The sequence below is a fragment of the Aptenodytes forsteri genome, unplaced genomic scaffold, assembly GCF_000699145.1.
Source record: "Aptenodytes forsteri isolate BGI_AS27 unplaced genomic scaffold, ASM69914v1 Scaffold29, whole genome shotgun sequence".
Classification (NCBI taxonomy): Eukaryota; Metazoa; Chordata; class Aves; order Sphenisciformes; family Spheniscidae; genus Aptenodytes; species Aptenodytes forsteri.
The window spans coordinates 2407245-2426180 of record NW_008794520.1 but is presented as its reverse complement, the minus strand read 5'-3'; the positions used below and the strand labels follow the sequence as shown (position 1 = coordinate 2426180).

Below are 18936 nucleotides of genomic sequence, written 5' to 3'. Positions count from 1 at the left end.
CTCTGGCTCACCGGCACGAGGCAAGCTCCTCAGTGTGGACCTGAGCTCCAAGATCTGCTCTGCGCTTGCCAAGGTAATCCCTGCACACAGCTGCTAGGTTAACTCTGCTTTGGCTGACATGCCAGATACTGAAGTAATACAACATTTAAAAAGAATAAAAATAAAGAGAGTTCATAAAAATACTTTACCTTTCCGTATCAGCTGGCTCCCTTGCCCCGGCCGCATTTCAGGAGCGGACAACAGTAGCCACTAAAATGTACTGACAAGTCAAGGTCCTGCTGGTAATGGGGAAGGTCAGGGATAGCACGAACAGTGATAATCCACCCAGCAAAGCTGCCTGGGACAGAAGCGACAGCTCCATCAGCAAATCAGATGATCCATGTAGGTAAACTCTTCCATATACAAACATTTTGTCGAGATTAAGTTAAAATGGTCTACCTACCTGCTATTATTCTCAAGGCCTTCCACCAATTTTTTGATGTTTACTGGATAATTGAAGGAAGCTCGTTGAGGCAGATTGGATTGAGTTGCAGAAGTTAAATCTGCACTGTAACCAGAAAAATGCATGTTTCACAAGTATGCATTTGTCATGTGGACTCTGTTAACCACATGAAAACAGCCATTAACTACAGGATTTCCCCTTAAAAATTAAAAAGCTGAAAGAGGGGGAGAAACCTTCACTGTTTGCTAAGATCCACAAGTACACAGACCGCATGCAATGCTTTTCTGCAAACAGCAGAAGTAAAAGTTATTGCAAATTATCCTTAACCCACCTTTCACCCAATTTCTGTCAAACAATGCAAAACCTTTTCAAATGCATCTTTTCTTACCTAGATGAAGACATGCATGCAAGTCAGACAGCTAGTTCTGTTTGGGCAAAAACAAAGCAGGGATCAAAGCTGGCTTGTAACAAGCATCTAAGTTTGGCCTTAACACTATGTTCTTCACCTAAAAGGCAAATAAGGTAGTTGTGGGCAATTTGAGCAGAGTTGTGGGCCAAATCTTTAAAATTTACCCAAGCTTGGAGACCATTTAGGAGCTAAGAGGGACAAGAACTGATTTCAAGAAATTGAACAGCAGTTGTCAGAATTGGGAAGACAGCATTTTTACAAAAAACAACATAACAAAAATATCAAAGAGCAATTTTATTTAGCTTATTTGGCACAAAACTTACAAGAACCATTTTGTTCCCTTCTTAAATTTAGTACAACTAGCAAGGAAAAAAAGGCATACTAATACATTTAATAAGCTGTACAGCAAGTGAAATGTGGAAAGAGGCACCAGAAAGATCTACCAAAAATCAAAGTGCATGAAAAATACCTACTCTGAGCGCCTCAAGGTATTGTATTAAGGCACCACTCCTTTAGAAGGTTTACTGAATACATCAAGTGTGCAACTTCTTGGTTTGGAATGTAAGAGTCCTTCAGCCTGTATCGGAACTGGATACTGCAACCTCTGAACGGAACAACGCTTCTCCTTGTAAATGTTACACGGAGAGACCTCTTTCTGCCCAACATCATCTCTCAGCCAGGAGCGTCACTGTCATATGCTTTGAAAAAGCCAACATAGGTTATTAGAGTGACCAGCATTTTACTTCAGAGTTTTAAGCTGTAGTGTACACCAGGCCTACGAATTCTTTATAATGGTTTTATAGAAAAGAAATGCTGCAGAGACAAAAGTAATGTGGGACATATCAGTAACTACGTTATTGATAATTTATCAAAAGAACTTTTAAGGACTTCCTGGAGCATCTCTTATAAATCAGAATCCAAGTAGAGTTATAATCCAGAATAATTAAATACACTTTTCAGAGTATTTCAAAGCTTCCTTTAGGACTAGCAATCAAGTCCGACAAATTCCACAAGACTTCAGGAACTTTAAGTATGTAGAAAAAGCCCAATATTGGACAGCAGTAAGTGTTTTTCATAATTTGAAACATTTAATGCAAGTACCTGTAACTGCAGATCATGTTATACTGGTGTATATACACACACACACGGAGACATCATTACAAGAGCCAGACACCTTGGTTCGTTGTGGATTCTGCACATCACTGCTCTTGAGTATGACAGAAGTTGCACCAGTTTTCTTATTTCAGCATCTTCATTAAGAACTATTCTTTTAAGAACCAAACCGCTTCAGTTACAAGAGGAGGTACGACAGGCCAGATTCACATCTAGTGTAAACAGGTTCCAAACAACCAAACAGAAGTTGCATCCGCTTCTTACCAGCTTTGACTTTGGTTTTGCTGCTCAGCTGGATCACCAGTCTCCTTTACTTGCAGGAAGAAGTTTAAGAAATCTATGCCCATATCAAAACTTAAGTGGGAACCAGTAAATGCAGAATATTGTATCAAACCATTGTACAACACCTCTACTGTAGAGAGTTTCAAACATCTCAGGAGCTTGAGGCTGCTTAACCTGAACTCTGGAAAAGCACATTTCTCTATGGACATGCAAAGGCATTTAAATATGAACCCTAAGCATTACAATATTTCATTTCTTGTCCTCTTATGGTGTAGACCTCAAGAACACAACTGTGTGTCCCATTATGAAACCAAAGCACCCTTGAGCATTACAAATTCTAAACAGCAATGGCTGAAAAGAACGGCATCTGGAAGTGATCTACACATTACAGAGCATGGTGTTTCACAAGTCTCAGAACAGTTCAGTTCATACTTTCTGGGATAACTTTCCCTATACCTTTGCTCCAGTACAGAGCTGTAGTTTTCAGTAACTCTTTTACCCCTGAATTATTTGCTACCACATATAAAACATGCCACAGAAGTGGCACTCAGGGCTAAACATTTAATAACATGTCCTTTTTGTCCTTTATTAACAATTACAATCAGCAGAAAGAAAAACTATTCACTCATTTATTTCATGATTTATATGTAAGTCATGTAGCAACTTAACATGGGTGTTATACATTTGTGCTTCCGTTCTCTGGCACTTGGAGGAGGAATTCATTTCCAGATAATCACATCTTGCTGAAGCATTCCTTTGCATTTGTCCAAACTTGAATTCCCTTTAAAAAAAGTTGAAAATCAATAGGTGGAAATACACTTTGTTTGCAAACCTCATCAACAGACTTTCTTCCACAGAAGAGTCTACAAAGAAGTCCCACAGAACTTCACACAAGAATAAGGCAGAGACCACGCTGGAACTGGACCACACTGCCTATTATATATCAACATTAACATGCAGCTGAGTTAAAGTAGGACAGAATATGCAGGAGGTTTTATGCTAGTGACTTCCAACCTTCTGCGACTGCAATGTTCCTAGTTATTGAAAGTTTGCATCTGATCCCCTGCTGATACAATATATACACTAGCCTGGCCTTTCACAAACGTACCTTTTTGCACATGCTAATCTGCATAACAGCATAGCTTATAAGCGCCTCCTTCAAATCGTGATTCTTTTGTTCTTTAAATCGTTCAATGTCAGCCCAGGCACTTTTCACAAAGTCTCTGGAATTAAAAGCAATATTTCTGTTAGTAAGTGTTTTACATGTTCCATCCTCAGCTGATCTTCCTTCCTCTGAACCCTCAGCGGAGAAGCTATATATATATATATATATGACAAAGCGCTCCTTCTTTCAGTCAGTAAACCAAGTTCTGCAGTTGTTATGCATCCTACAGCGTCCTCATTTTATAATTGGCACTACTATCTAATTCTCCACCTTCTTCTTAAGGTTTTTAATCTAGGGAATCAGTTTCACAGCACGTGCTGGGTTGTTTGTTTTGCGGCTTTTTTCCCCCCCAGTAAGCATCACTGCCATAGAACCAGTATAATTCAGAATATACTTTTCTCCTCAGATTCTGTTGGGGTAACTAAGTAGCTTTATGCTAACGTTCAGCACACAACACTGCACATTTCTTTGTCAATTGTCAAGTCAGAATCTTGGTCTTTCCAATGTGAAAACTCACTTGTCATCAGGATTTGAGACACTCAAGTACAACAAACATTTACAATGCAAATTTGACTTGGACAATTCACTTCAGGAATTAATTTTGTTGGTTTGGTGATGTGTCTTCAGGTCTCCTTAACTAAAATGGAGGTAGATTTCTATAATTCATAGCTTTCATTTGTGCTGGACTATACATACAAGGCAAGTATTCACTTGAAAATTGCTTCCAGAGCTACAAAAGCAGATCTCCAGTACTTCTGTCAAAATGATTAAGATACTGCATTTACGGAGCGTCTTGTTGTTTTGAACTATTCATGAACTAGTCTTATCTTTCCAGCTCTAATCCTAACATATTAGGAGATACCACGTTTACCCCTTGTGTTATACGATAAATGTGTTCTGACACAATCACGTTGCTTTAGGAATGTTAGTTCCTATTTTTCATGTTTGCATTCCTGAAGAAAATTTCATTAGAGCACCGAGAAGCAGTTACTCAAACACAACTCACCAGAACTTCTAATCTCTCTCAAACAGGAGTCAGTTGTCCCCCATATGAGAAGTTGCAGAATATGAGCTCAGGACCCATACACATAAACCAAACTAAATACTATATTTGAAGCAAATCAGCTTTCGAGTCTTACGCTATTCAGCTGCAGACCTACAAGCTCACCTGCTAAATATATCACTAGCTGAACATAAAAGCATGCAAGTCAGCCATTAGAGTGGGCTCTGTAACTGGGAAAGTCATCAGGTTTTACATAAGCCATACTCTCAGACCAGAAGCTAACTGCATGTACTGTACTTTATTTCAAAACTTGCAGCTGACAGGAGCTTTTATAGACAGCTCATAAACACCAAGAATATATTAAAAACACTTATAAAATGCAAACACCTTCAAGAGCATCCAGTAAAGGACTTTTGCTAAGACAAGCCCTGTGTTTTCTTTGAAAGAGTCAAGCCCGTTTACCTGCTCTCCAGATTTTTAGACTTAAGTTGTTCTTCTCCTTCCTGTATCTGCTCTTCTAGAACCTTTATCTTGGCTTCCCTCTGCTCGGGGGTTTCCTGCCCAAAGAGCTTGCTGGTCATCCCTTTCAGGGAGAATGTTCTCACAGTCTACAAAAAACCAAAGACACTCTAGATTTGGGATTCTTGAGCACAGCCACAAGTCATTATGTGATTTTAGCAGCATTTGGGCTTATTCTTATTATTCGGCTGATTTTTGGCTTTATCTTCCATTTCGTGAATGTCCCATTGATAAGTAGCTATAGAAGGTATGGTGGCTCACATTAGCCTGAGCAAAGTGGGGAGGAAGTAATTTCATGTTCAAACTCTTAAGGCTGGTCTGTGGATTGGACCATAATTGAGTCATTCCACTGACATGGGTAACCTTTCAGAGCAATTTTCTTACTGAAGTAGGAAAGAACCTAAGTCTTGTGTTCTGTATAAGAAAGAAAAGCCATAAAGAAGTTGCGTATAGAGCATCAATAGAACCAACAGCAATATTAAGAATTCTAAGCACTTTTTTTGAAGTTACCACCTTAATATAATATTTTAAGTAACATTATCTTCCATATAAAAGACTAGCCACAGATCAGTAATATCCACCTCTCAAAAGGCAAAGGAAGTCTTTGGAATTTTGATCTTTAGGATAGAGTTGTTTGTTTTATTCTGCTCAGGTCGTATTTCCTGCAACCCTTTACTTGTTCAGTATTCAATAACAGAAGTTTGGTACAAACAGCTTATGTCACCAAGAACCAAGCTACTTTAAACCTCAGATGCCTACAGCTCATATGATACTGCTTCTCATAAGTGGCAGCCAGCATGTCAGTGCCATTTAAATGTCATTCTAAGTAACTTGGCTCAAAAAAAAAAAAAGGCATCTTGGAGAAGAAAGTGGAAAGACTCACTCCTGTTGCCAGCTCCTCACACTGCTGTTTCTTAGATGTTAGGTCCTGTGCAGCCATTTCCAAGTCATATTGCATTAGTTCGTGTTTCCTGCAAACTGCCCTGAAAAGTAAGCAATGAAAGATCTGTCATATAATACTTTGTTTTGCTATGTTTCCCTCCATTTAAACTTTACAAACGGCATCATGCTTTTTTTTGGCAGGCAGCATGTTCAGTTTTTTGTCTAGCTTGAATTCAACAGCCTTATCACAGAATGCATAACTCTGCAAATGCATTAGTTAAGCAAGTTTGGATCAAAGTATAAAGAAAGTTCTTAGTGCAGCAGCGTTCTGCTCTTCTCCTCCTCTTTTCAGACTCATTCCGAGACACTCTCAGCAATACAAGCACTACCACCTACTTAAGGACACCACTGTAAAATAGTTTTATTTAAAATATATTACAGAAAAATCACAACTGTGACAAAAGATACCTGGAGATGGTACCTGTCACAGCACCAATGTGTCAGTCAATCATAAAATTCTTCACATTTTATTTTTTAAACAACGAAACAAGAAACTGTGCTTCTAGATTCATATAGTGCCTTTCATCTGGAAAACAGGAGAGTTTCCTCTGACCACCTGCAGTAAGTCCCAGTCCTGTGTGGGCTGATGATGCTACATCCGTACTCCAAGGCCGGACGCACACTCGTCTCCCAGGAGAAGCTACTTGTGCTCTGGGTTCCCACACAGCAGCACACACTCTCCAGCCCAATTCTCTACAGCACTCCTGGACCTCTCCAAGAGGTCCGGAGCCAGCCCATGGAGAGCACAATAGCTTTAGGTGCAATCTTAAAGCATAAAGCAGTTTGCTTTTGTATCACTGCTTGTAAGGGAGGACTGCCCTATAAAGGCTAATTAAAAAAAAAAAATAAAAATCAGTATTTAGCTGCACAATACTGCACAGCAGATGAAAGTTATGTAAGGGCGCTTTGAAACTTGCTGGAATTTGTAATGGCCGTAGCAGCTCTGTTTGGCCTATCTCATTTGAAAACTGAAGCTTTCAGCACATTGGGGCACTATTATACCAGAAGCCAAGGAAACAGTGTAACCAGAGGAATAAACAGCATTACCTTCCACAGCATACCGATTTTAACATTTCTGTCATTTCACTACTGATCAGCTCAGTTCTAACTTTTATTGCCACCCACATGGCAATGTAAGCAAAATAAGAGGTGAGAACATGGAGATTCCACAACACTGAAACTTCTACCTCTCGGAGAACAGAAAAGGATACCAAGCTCAATTCAACATCAACACGATATTAGAGGAAAGGACTATAGCTTCCATTTGAGCTATACACTTCTGTACATACCGTAGAGCTTCTGCATAGAAGAGATACTCTTTCAGCTGATCTGCATAATGTTCTTCTTCTTCCAGTATGTCATCAATAGAAGCTGCATATCTGGTGAAAAACAGCCATGGTTAAATATAAAGTTCTTTAATTTAACCTTTAAGGACTACAAATAGAGTAGCAAGGGAGGACACCTGTTTGACACAAACACCAGTCACAAAGCAAAAGACTGAAAAACACTTCTAAAGAGGGTTTTTCCTTTGTTTTTAATTAAACTCTTAAAATCAGCAAATACAAACACTCCTGCAGGCCTGTTTCTTTGGTTGTTACTACAAGATCTATCATAAGTTTCCTGCTGAAGATGAGGCGGGTTTTATTACAGGAAAGGAAAACAATTTTTTCCTTTTCTGTGGTGGACTGTCAATACGCAGCACCAAGGCAAAAAAAGACATGGTGCAGAAGAAATCCTACAAGGCTTAAAGCATTAAGGCATAGGAACGTGAACATCATACCTTCTGAAAAGCAAAGAGGCAGTATTTAAAAGGCTGCTTTCATTGTTCATTATTCAGCCCGAGTACAACAGAACTCACAGTGGTGCTCTCAACACCACGACATTAAGTCCTTCAGCTCCTTGAAAGTGTGTTGCTTTGTCTGCTGTGTAAGTCAGGCATATCAATTCAGAGCAACAAGAAGTTTAAACCTCCCTTTTAGGGAGAAATCTGAAGTACAAGGGCTTGGACCAACTCCACAGTTCTTGCATTCAGTAAGAGTTTTGTCATTTAGGCTGATGTCTCCTAAAAATGGCAAAAAGCACTTTCTTTTTCTCATTTATATTGCTTATTGGAGAGTATTTAATAGGTTCTCACTAACCAAGATGACTGTGCTTGGACACATTTGCAGGGACAGGCCTACAGCTAAGAGGTAACTGCACATGTCACTTGGCACAGTGACTGAAACAGGATGCCACTTTAGCCAGCAATACAGGGCATGTGCCACCGGAGATAAACAGAATGAATGAGATCCCATCACAAATGCCTTCATCTATTCTGCCAACTCAGTCTGGATTCTCAAGTGTGTGGCAATCCCTTGCACAGCTGCAGGCTCTCTGAAGCGAGCCTATGCCCATGCTTGTCTAGTGACCAGCACAATGTAACCCAAACGTTAATCACAGCACCTCTTGGCTTTAAAGTCTTCGCAAAGTCTCAGTTTTTCCCTTTCTTCCTGTGCCTCTCCAGTAACCGGCTCTATGGAAGAAGAGGCAGAGTCTCAAGCTGAAAAGGAACTGGTAACGTGACTTGGGAGAGAACAAGAAATCCCTCCTGCAAGCTCTAAAAGAAACAACAATATCACTTAGACCCCCGGGAATCTAAAGGGAGACACTCCTGCTGAAAGTTATCATCATCCTCAGGCCTGCTCAGTAGGGCATGCGAACTAAGGCTCTTCAAGGAGGGAGCAGCTACTTGCAGAATAACTGGAAGAATGTGGAGCCTAAGGAGAAGTTGTAGACATGCCCAACTGTTCAAGTATGAATCTTCTAAGTTTGCAAGCAAGGTGAGTTGTTTTGATGCTCTGCAAAATCAAAGACATGGCACACCCAGGAAAAGCCCTACCAAGGCTACTGGTGATAAACATTAACATATGAAGTGATCAGCAACAGCAGATCAGTTTAAGTACAAGGGATAAAAGAACTGGCAGAACAAGAATTCACATTATGAATCAAAGTAAGAAGAAATCCAAACTGTTGAAAAATATACTTGTACTGAAAAAATCGTGCAGTCACACAGGTCATAAGTGGCTTACCCTCTCTATTTTTAAGTTCTGAAGTGCAATAATTTTAGTATAGTGGTTAGATTTCTCAGGGCAGCAGATGGACCACATTTCAGTTTCAGGTAAGTTCTAAGTTTAGAGCAGTGCTAGAGCTCATCTGTGGCAGAACAACTCTCCAAAAAAATGAACAAAAAAAACCAACCAACAAAAACCCCACCTTACTTAGACAGGGTTTTCATAATGACACTTAAGTTTGATTTGAAAAAAAAGTAGTAAGAGAAGCTATATTTCTGACTACCTAAGCTGAAGTTTAAATACTGGTTTGTCCTAAGCAGGTAGACAAACCAGGGAAAATCTGAAGGAGAAACACTGCAGTAAGTTCTCAAGGTACCTAATATATTCCCACTCTTCATGGGAATCATCAACTAAACCCCTGTTTTAGTTTATACTGCTTCCACCTGTAATGACAATCTAGTTGATACATAGATAAAGGGTCACTCATTAACAGCATAAAGAACAGAAGTCAAAGGTCTGGCATTTTTTTCTTTCATCTTTTAAATGATAGAATTACAGCCATTCACTTGAGCTTTCTCAGCATACTCTGTTGTTTTCTATCACTTCAGCAAGCCTGATCCTGTTATACAACACACACCCAGAGGTGCTTTGGGATGTCTTCTCCAAATATTAAGTAGTTTTAGATCATACTAACCAGTAACAACTCAAAAGTTTAAATAAACATCTAGTAAAAGACTACAGCATATGGGGTAGATAGAGAATAATTAAATTAGTCTTGAAGTTTAACATCTATATTAGGCAACCTTCTTGAAGTAGCTTTCTGTTGCAATAAACTCCTGTCTAATGTTATGGGAATGGTAACTGGACTGGTAAGTTATACTTTCAAGAGATCATAGCTATGAACCTTACTGGTAGGAGACCACATGGGTCACTGAATGAGTTCCTGAATCTCACAGCTGCTGCTTCTTGCTGGATTGTCACTAAAAGATTATTGTTGTATGAGAGTGCCAGAGCAGAAGAGATGACAGACATGAAAGCTACCTCAGACTTCATGCAGTGATTAAAGTTACCCAGAAACTCATTGCCGTTACTCTGGATCTTTAGCCCTAACTGTGTTACAGACAGAAATATTAAACATCTCAGATGTGTGGAGAGGGTTCAGCCTCCTGACTGAGAAGTGAGACCCACTTTTTTTAGTCAGTTACGCATTTCTAGGTGTTTGACATCTTAGCATGGTGTATCTGAACCACTGAAAACCCACTTGTGGCTCCTTAACTCCTCTATATTATACCATGTTTTCATAATCACTTCAATTTCTGCATACCGCAATAGGTGCTTAATATTATATTCCACCTTGTCCTGGTTTTGGCAGGGATAGAGTTAATTTCCTTCCTAGTAGGTGCTCAGTTGCCGACTGAGGTTAAACCACGACACACCTCTACTTCAATTATTTTCTTCTGAAAACAGAATGCATTCTCCATTTCTTTATTCTCGCCAGAGCCCTCTGCCTAAAAAATATTATAGCTTTTTTTGGGTGCAAACCACCATGTTAGCCAAAACACAGAAGTGTGAATAAATTATTCAGAGGGGTTCAAATTCTTAAAGATCTGATAAAACCAGAATTATTCTGAAGAAGCTGAGGGCAGAGTTTGGCATGGCTCTTGAAACCCTTCCACTTGACAAGGCATAACACCAATAACAACCAGGCAGTAGTACATATGTAAGTCTGCACTGTAAACTAAAACTGATAACGTTACTTCCACACAAATTACACTTTATCAGTAAAAATATTGTGTGAAGTGTCAAACAGCTTCCATCTCTTGCTGGAGCTGTTACTTATCTGTACTGCGCAATTATAGAAGAGGAATCAGAGTAATGAGAAATTATACTGTTTCACTTACTATATATGACTACCTGAAAGCAGAAAGCATGAGCCTAGAATACCACTTCTGTGAGCACTCTGAAGTGCTAGACTCTTATTTTGAAAGCTGTGCTTCGCGTACTCTGCCAACTGACTCTAAAGATGCAAAGAGGGAAGATTCTCTACTTCATTACATCCAGTCAGTATTTGTTTCAAGAATCCATTGGCGTTTTGGTGCTGATTAATTAAGTTTCTTAACTTTCTGTAATTAAGTCCAAATCTGTGTACCATCTACTGCATGGTACAAAATGCTGCTATCAAAACCAAACGGATCTCATCAGGTCTGCAGTACATTAAAGTTGTATTCCACCAGTTTCTCGCATAGTAGCTTAAAAGAAAAACTGGAAGAATTCCAAACACTTCTACAATTTCAACATAATAATAAAAAAAAGAAACCCCTCTGCTTCTCCTGAGACCTTTTGAGCTACTTAATACAGTACACGGATGCTAAAATTGTGCCTGCATCCAAGTCACAGAAACACTGTATACCTAAAAACAACGCACCCCCAACTTTCTCAGTGCACTGCTTGTATGTACTTTGGGGTTGAGGGAAAAGAGAGGAAAGAGGGAGAGTTCTACATCTGGCTTACATCAAACTATCAGATATTCAGTCAGTACTTACACATCCATGTGGTGGCCAGCACTCTGCAACCCATCCCCCATCTCCTTTTCTATTGCACTCCACTCACTGTAGGAAAAACAAACGAGAAACAACATCACACATGAAGGGTAAGGGAAGTTAATAAGCTGCATCCTGTATATAGTTTCTTTCCAGGTGACACCTGAATGGAAATTGCCTCAAAGTTAGACTTGGCCAAACTGTTTTCTTCCTCTAAGCAGCAACACTGACAATGGGGCAAGGCTATTCACAGCACTCTATTAAACAATCATCCCTGCCACCTACACTCATCCTCACAAATACACTTAGAGTGGGATTAGTTTTGAGAAGAAAGAATCTTGTTTAATTAGCTAAAACTCAATTTAGGGGGAAAAAAAAAAGATACTAGCACTTAAAATAAAGGGGGGGGGGTGTGAAAAAAAAAGGGAAGTTTCTAAAACAGAATTTGGTCTAACATGCTCATCAAGAAGAAACTAAGCTTTCCAGACTTGCAACACGTCAGATAGAAGACTCTCATTCCAAAAACCAGAAGGTGGGATTTGACATTTGCAAGCATTTTACTGCTCCTGAAGCAGTTTGCTGTATGTTGTTTTCTGTTTTCATAGTAGACCACTGTTTAGTTCTATTCATTTAAAAAAAAAAAAATCAACTTACAACCATCTCATTATTGCCACTACCTATTCGCATTAGGGAGATCATTTAGATAAAGAAGGAAACAGAGCTACAACAAAGATAGCAAGAGACTTGCTCTGCACACCCGAGCATGTACACTGCAATTTTAATTGTGTTCTCAGCTTTGTGAAACCTTATGAGATTTCTTAGTTACAAGAATTACATCCACAACTCTTTTTATAAGAAAAAAAAGGAGGGGGTCCCCTTGTATTTTGCATAATTTATGTCTAATGCATCTATTCTGTCCTTCACTTTTTCATAAACATTCCACTCTGCTGATGTTGACATTTGTTTGTCTTTGTGTTATTACAGAACTACACCTAATTTCACTTTAAAACCCCCAATGAGAAAGACATCTGCAATCCATTAACCCAGAGAATTAAATTTAGCACTTGAACAGTGTGTAGAAGCAGGAGGTTTCCCTTAACCAGAAGTTTAGATTCTTTAATTCTCCAGTGAGATGGAAAACTTGAGCATGCCAATTCACTCATATAAATCAAAAAAACGATTGGCAAATTCACTTAAAAAAGGTACTAAAATTGGACATAGTTGTTGATTTTTAACCCTTAAAAGGACCTAGAAGCTTTTCAGAGACAACTGCATGAAAACAGGGAATAAGTTACTTTCTGAAGAAACAGAATGCCAACACAACAACAAAAGCCCCAAAGGTCTGGAACACAAAACAAAAAGCTAAAGTCTTCCACTTGAGACTAAGCTCAGCAGATCCAGAGATCGCTATATCCAACACAGAAATCTCATTAGAACTGCAATATGAAGTTTTTCAAGGCAAGTATTTAAATGTTTCAGATATACTTTTCAAAAGCATAACAACATAACCACCAAATTCCCTCTCCCTCTCCACACACACACCTCTCTTTATGTACATATTTAAAAAATGGATGAACTCTTACCTGAATACTCTTCCATAGTTGCCATGGACTTTATAGACACCATATAGCCGGTCTGCTACCCTCTAAAACATTATTTAGCATCAATTTTTGGTCATCAACATTAAGTACAATTGCTTTGTGAAAACCCATATACAAACTTCAAGATAAAACCTTAACCTTTTTATACAGGTAAACAAGATTAGGCCTAAATCTAATCTAAGCCACTACTGAAGGAAAAAAAGTCAGCAGCATTAAGCCTTTGAAGACTGAAGTCAGTCAAGGCTATACTGAAAAGTAACACCTCAAGTATTTCTTCAGAAGCGCCCATGTATAGGATATGCCTATGGAGACCACAAATAATCAAGTTACCTTCAGTTTTTGATAACCAAATGTAAGGCATAGCCTCCTTTACCTGAATAATGCCAAATTTATATACACACTTGCTTATTTAACATAAAGATGGCAAGACAAAAGTCCATCCTGTCACCAAGACTGTAGGGAAAGCTTCAGTAAAATTCTAACAAGTGACTTGATTTTTCCGTCCAGCTCAGTGAAACAAAGGAAAGGAAATGAGCTATCCAGAACTTATTGCTCAAGCTAGATATGTCATTTCAGCTGTTTGGAGAGTCAGTACCTGCTGCAGCCAGCACTACAATGCTGGCAACAACCTCAGAAGAAAAGACCACACGTACACTCTGAAGTGTAACTTGTAATCCAGATAATGCCCTTGTAATTGTGATGTACCAATGAATCAGATTGAAGTTCGGGAAGAGTTACTGTTATTGGTCTGTCAAAGCACTAAAAAGGAAACATAAGCAAACTGCCCAAAAGATCTCATGTGCATATAGCCCTGAGAAAAAGGCACTGTCAGTAGATCACCAGTGATTAATCCTCTCAAGAACCCAGCTCAACAGGGCTATCAGTTACTGTTCTCTCTGCTGCACAGTTTCCATCAAAAATTAAATCCCTGTTGAGCATACTAAAAAGCAATATCATGCTCCCCATTATTGGAATTGTAATTTCCCATTTCCTTTTTGTGACTTTTAAAAAAAAATCTTCCATTCTCAACCCATAGAGTATCTTGATGCATGACATAATTGTTCTCATCATTACAAAGAACATTATTCATTACAGATCGAAGAACAAGCCAAAAAAAGAAAGAGTGTGCTGGGAAGCATACACGATTCATACTACAAGCTCTGGAAAACAAAGTATTATATGTCTGACCAGAAAACTGTGTGTTAGGGCCCTTCTCAGACCAGGCATCCAGCAAAAGCAACTTGTCTGCTGAGTAGAGAGAAGCAGACATCTCGGTCCTCTTTAAAACACCTCCCTCTGATATGTGACCATCAGGGGAAAGGGTAGATTAGCAACATGCATGTGTTTGCTCCTCCAATGACTGTCAAACGCAACCACCACATCTGGAACTCTTTCCCCCTGCAAATCTGTACAAAGTCAGCGCCCCCCACCCCTGCCATCTCCTGCCCCATGCTCCAGAGCCAGACTCTCTCAGGCAAAACTGCCCTTATTCTAGAGCACATATACGAGTTCTCTTGACTAAACAAGAAATACTGCCTCAGAAATAAATTATACTATTTGTCACGACACACAGGGGAAATACTTACAGCTCTGACTCGCAGAAGGTGTGATATGACAGACTGCAGTTCATCACTATAGTGTTTTAGCTCAGTAAATCTCCTGGGAGCAGGAAACAGATAGTACATCATTAGCCATCATGAAAGCAAGCTTTCACAGAATGCAGGATAGAACCACAATGCTACAGCCAGCGAGACAGAGCCTGGATTATATTGAGGTGGAATTAGCTGAAGACTCCTAAAGAAGTGACTGCAGAGTTTAATTTCCCTAAAGCAAACAACCCAACACTTGCATAACTGCTTTTATGTAAATGATGAAGGTTCAGAACAATTTAAGAGATAAATTTTTATGAAATATAAGTAGTTAACTGAAATTACTACACCATTGTGTTGGTTTTTTTTTAAAAACGGTATTTATAAAAGCAAGCATGAATGAATAAGAAAGCTTCAAATAAGTACAAAGCCAAAATCTGCTGAGGCATACATACTTCTTAATAAAAATGTGTTCACGTTTCTGGCTTGACAAAGATACTTTACTTTCAAGCTGCCATCTAGCCGGTTTTGAGTATAACCTTTCAGAAGTTCAAGGAAGCATTCACAATTATCACAATCCCTCTAAGGCTAAGCCGTACAGTAACTGTAACTAGTTACATATGAAACCCTATTGAGACCTGTACCTGCACAGGAGTCACACAATGTTAAAAGCAATCAAGTCACTACAGCTTAGCAAAGTACCAGTCAGGTAACCCATCGCAAGTGACCATGTGCACACTGCTGGCCTGCCACTACTGAAGGAAAGAGGCATTTTATCAGCCTCCCCAGTTAAGCCTCGGTGGTAGTTTAAGTTGATACATTTAGCTCATGCTAACCACGAAGCAGAGGCAGCTGCCACAGCTTTGCTAGTGACAGGTAACCAATTAAGCCAGAGCAACAGCCACTTCTGTATACATAAACCCTCCCTATCACACACAAGTCTAACTCATGACCTACTCTGGTACACAAGAACATATTTCATCCAGATGGGAAGCCAGAAACAGCTTTACCTAAATTACTAAACAATGATCTGAAAATAAACAAACAAACACAGAACACTGCAACTAGAATTAAGGAATGGGAGACTAAGATTAGCCTTCCAGGTTGATGTTCAAGCATAAAATACCTTCACCCCTCCTCCCACCGCACGCACATAGTCAGGCTTTGTATTTCAGAATAGTTTGTACCCAAGAGGTCTTACTGAAATGAGTCAGGTCACTTGTTTTGGGGGACCAAGTATGGAATTCCAGGGTTTTTCATTTAACACCTCTTCTTCCCCTGCCAGGAAGTCTTCCCCTAAAATATTTTCCCCCCTTACATTCAGGAGGTAGGAGCTTTATTACCATTTCTAATATTTTTGATCTCCAAGGAGCATCTTTTATAAGATTATGACACACACAGGGTTAAAGTACATAAAAAGATTTAAAAGCCAGCAGAGAAACTGTATGGAAAAAATAAATAGTCATTGATCTGCACAGTGGGGTTTAGCGAGCAATCTTTTCAGTTTACACTTTATAAAATATGCACCAGGGCTGCATGTCGGACAGCTGCAGACACGTACAGTGAAGATATTTGAAATAATTGAACTAAAAACAAAAGATTAAAAAGCATGCCTTCAGCTCAGGAAGACTCCCATTTCCACTCCAGAAATTTATAATGAAACAGTTTTATTTATCCTGTTTTGTGGCAAGAAAGCTTTTAGGAAAGCCGTACTCCCTGAAGGCAAGAGTCGGGAACCTAAGAGAATTTTCAGTATCCTGGACTCCAGCAGCAGTACATCTTCTCCCATGCCAATTCCTCCTTCATTAAAAAATAAAATAGTAATTTTTAAAAAATCACTTCAGAACCAAGCTGTCTTCTTTTTATTGTCTCAGAAAAGCATAAACCAAAGTGATGCTATTTTTCACCCAATCTTCTGTGAAGGTTGGAAACTTTACAAATATAATTTTTCAGGAAAAGCTGTTTTTAAGAGACTGGTGGTACTGCAGATCAAAGGTTTATTCCTCAAGTATTTACTTAAGTCCTACTCATCGCTCATTTAAAAATATTACATAATTATAAAGTAATATTCAAACTGAGTTTGGTGAGGCACACAAAGGCATGTTTACTTTCCAGTGCATCGTAATGTAGAAGTGTGAAACAAGACATTGTTTTGGCACTCAGTAACTGAAGCAAGCCTAGCGCTCTTCCCTTGGTTTTACTGGTTCTGCAACATCACCAACAGTCTAGATATTTAATTGAGCTATCAAGTAGAACTTCAGACACAAATGAAGAACAGATCAGGTCACATTTCTGTAGGGGCACCACCAGGCTTCTTCTCAACAATATCTTTTATGGTAATGGCAAAGAAGAAAATTTCATTTACAGTAGACAGCATTTCAATATAAGTTATTTACTTTGTGCATTTTACTTGGCAGTACTCCTCCCTACATCAGGGAGGGCAGTACCATTTTCCTGTTTTGTGAAGGAAGATATTACAAGGACAGAACTGTTCACTAAAGAACAAGCCACTTGTCCAACTAACCAGACAAAAAAAAAAGAGAGTTACTTTTTGTAAAAAAAAAAAAAACAAACGACATCTGCCTTAGGAAAGGATTTAGTGCTTCCTAAAGAAAGCTTTCACCAAGAAGAAAGCTATTGTTTTGATTAAAGCACAGAAAGAGAACAAGAGGATGGGTACCATGAGGCCAAATTAGAGAGGTCTGCAGTAGATAAAGATTTAACTCTGAGTACCAGAATACCACATTTTTATCACCATATAATTCCATCATTAAAGATATTTATTGCTTCCCGCAGGAGGAGGTTTAGTTTCCAATCTACATTTGATCTCCTAGAGCAGCATCGTTTCAGCTGTTTAAAGCTCCTCAGGTTGCTCTAAGCTGAAGGGTACAGCTCCACTGCACCGCAAGGCAATCCAGACTGGGAGTTGCAGCTATTCTTCACCTGAACCCTTCCTGGTCCAGGAACCTGAAAACCTACACTCCACAGAGCAGTCAGATCTTTTGTTTCAGCAAGGTGAGCTTGCTGAACCCACTTTACCACCCAGTCACACAAGCACCAAAGGTAACGCAGAGGGGTAAGACATCAGATTCCAGGCAGCTCAAGCTAAGTGTGCTAGGCAGAACGAGGCAATATTCCTCCTGTTAGGGCCACACATGCTATGCTAAAAGGCTCTCTCTGAATTAAAAAGAAATACAAGTTATGCTCATCAGTTATTTATTAAACAACTTGTACCCAAAAGTTCAATTTAGAAGCTATGTAGCTGGCAGAATACAACAGAAAGCATGTGCCATATCTCTTAAGTGCTGTGAAGTCTCTATTAAAAGATAGATACTCAGGGACTGTTTTTGTTACAAGCCCTTCCTCATGTTTTCCTTGTATTAACTCTTTTCCTGCTTTTTACCAAGCCACTTCTCACAACAGCTTTGCTTTCTGAAACATTAAGTTACCTCAAAAGATACAGTATATCCCTCATCTCAGCCTTAACCAGTCTTGTCCACCTATGCCTACAGGCAGACTACTGGCAAAGTTTCCCTGCTGTGAAAGCAGGAAAAGCTAGCTCCTACTTACTAGCCACAGACAAGATGATGGAGGATGAAGCATTCAAACAAGGGGCCAATTTCACCTGTAGCTACTGAGAGAACTGCTCTTTTTCTGTCTCATTCGTGAATGTTATCTTTTATATCAAACCCTAGCTAAAAGCTTCCTTGCTGCCACAGAAGGCTGCAAAAGCAAAGAGAGTAAAAGAGGAGGGACTGCACCAATTCACAGATAAGTCTATGAAGAGGTTTAGGAAGGTATGTAGCCTCTAACGTCCTTAATACAATACCCATAGATGCTAGGGAAGTACAAAGGGAACAGACAACAGAAAGCAGTCAGGCACACGGGCTCTCCCTAAATAGCATCTCCTATTGCCACTATGGGACAGCAGATGAACACAGAAGGGCACTTTGTACAGGTCTCCATTGCTTACAGATGGCAAACAGCAATATCTCTTGGCCCTACTGCTGCACACTAATGTTTTTAACTATTGCAGAAGTAGAAACTCTCATTTTACCCTTTACCTAGGGTGTGATGAGCCTCCTGCTACACCCTTACGCTTCTGACCAGTTTTTTTGATCCAGCAGATTGCTCTAGTGCCTGTCCCAGAGCTTCCTAAGCTGCAGCAGAGCTGAACTGACCTCCGGACTTCCAAAAGCATCTGTGAAAATTGGCAGCTTGAAGAGAACTATGAACTGCAACACCAGGGTGCATGCATCCAAAATTGTACACGAGCAGATT

At 39.4% G+C, this 18936-nt stretch overlaps 1 protein-coding gene across 1 annotated transcript in view; it reads right to left on the bottom strand.

Moving 5' to 3' along the window:
- Positions 1-1130: 1130 nt before the first annotated feature.
- SNX4 (sorting nexin 4) overlaps positions 1131-18936 on the bottom strand; it is a 34966-nt gene continuing 17160 nt past the window's right edge. The window contains exons 6-13 of the mRNA XM_009290993.1: positions 14653-14725; positions 13049-13110; positions 11469-11534; positions 7165-7254; positions 5817-5916; positions 4877-5022; positions 3355-3469; positions 1131-3027 (exon numbers count right to left, since the gene is read on the bottom strand). Of these exons, the coding sequence (XP_009289268.1) occupies positions 2980-3027; positions 3355-3469; positions 4877-5022; positions 5817-5916; positions 7165-7254; positions 11469-11534; positions 13049-13110; positions 14653-14725 (700 nt within the window). The 3' untranslated portion in view covers positions 1131-2979. The remainder of the gene's footprint in view (positions 3028-3354; positions 3470-4876; positions 5023-5816; positions 5917-7164; positions 7255-11468; positions 11535-13048; positions 13111-14652; positions 14726-18936) is intronic.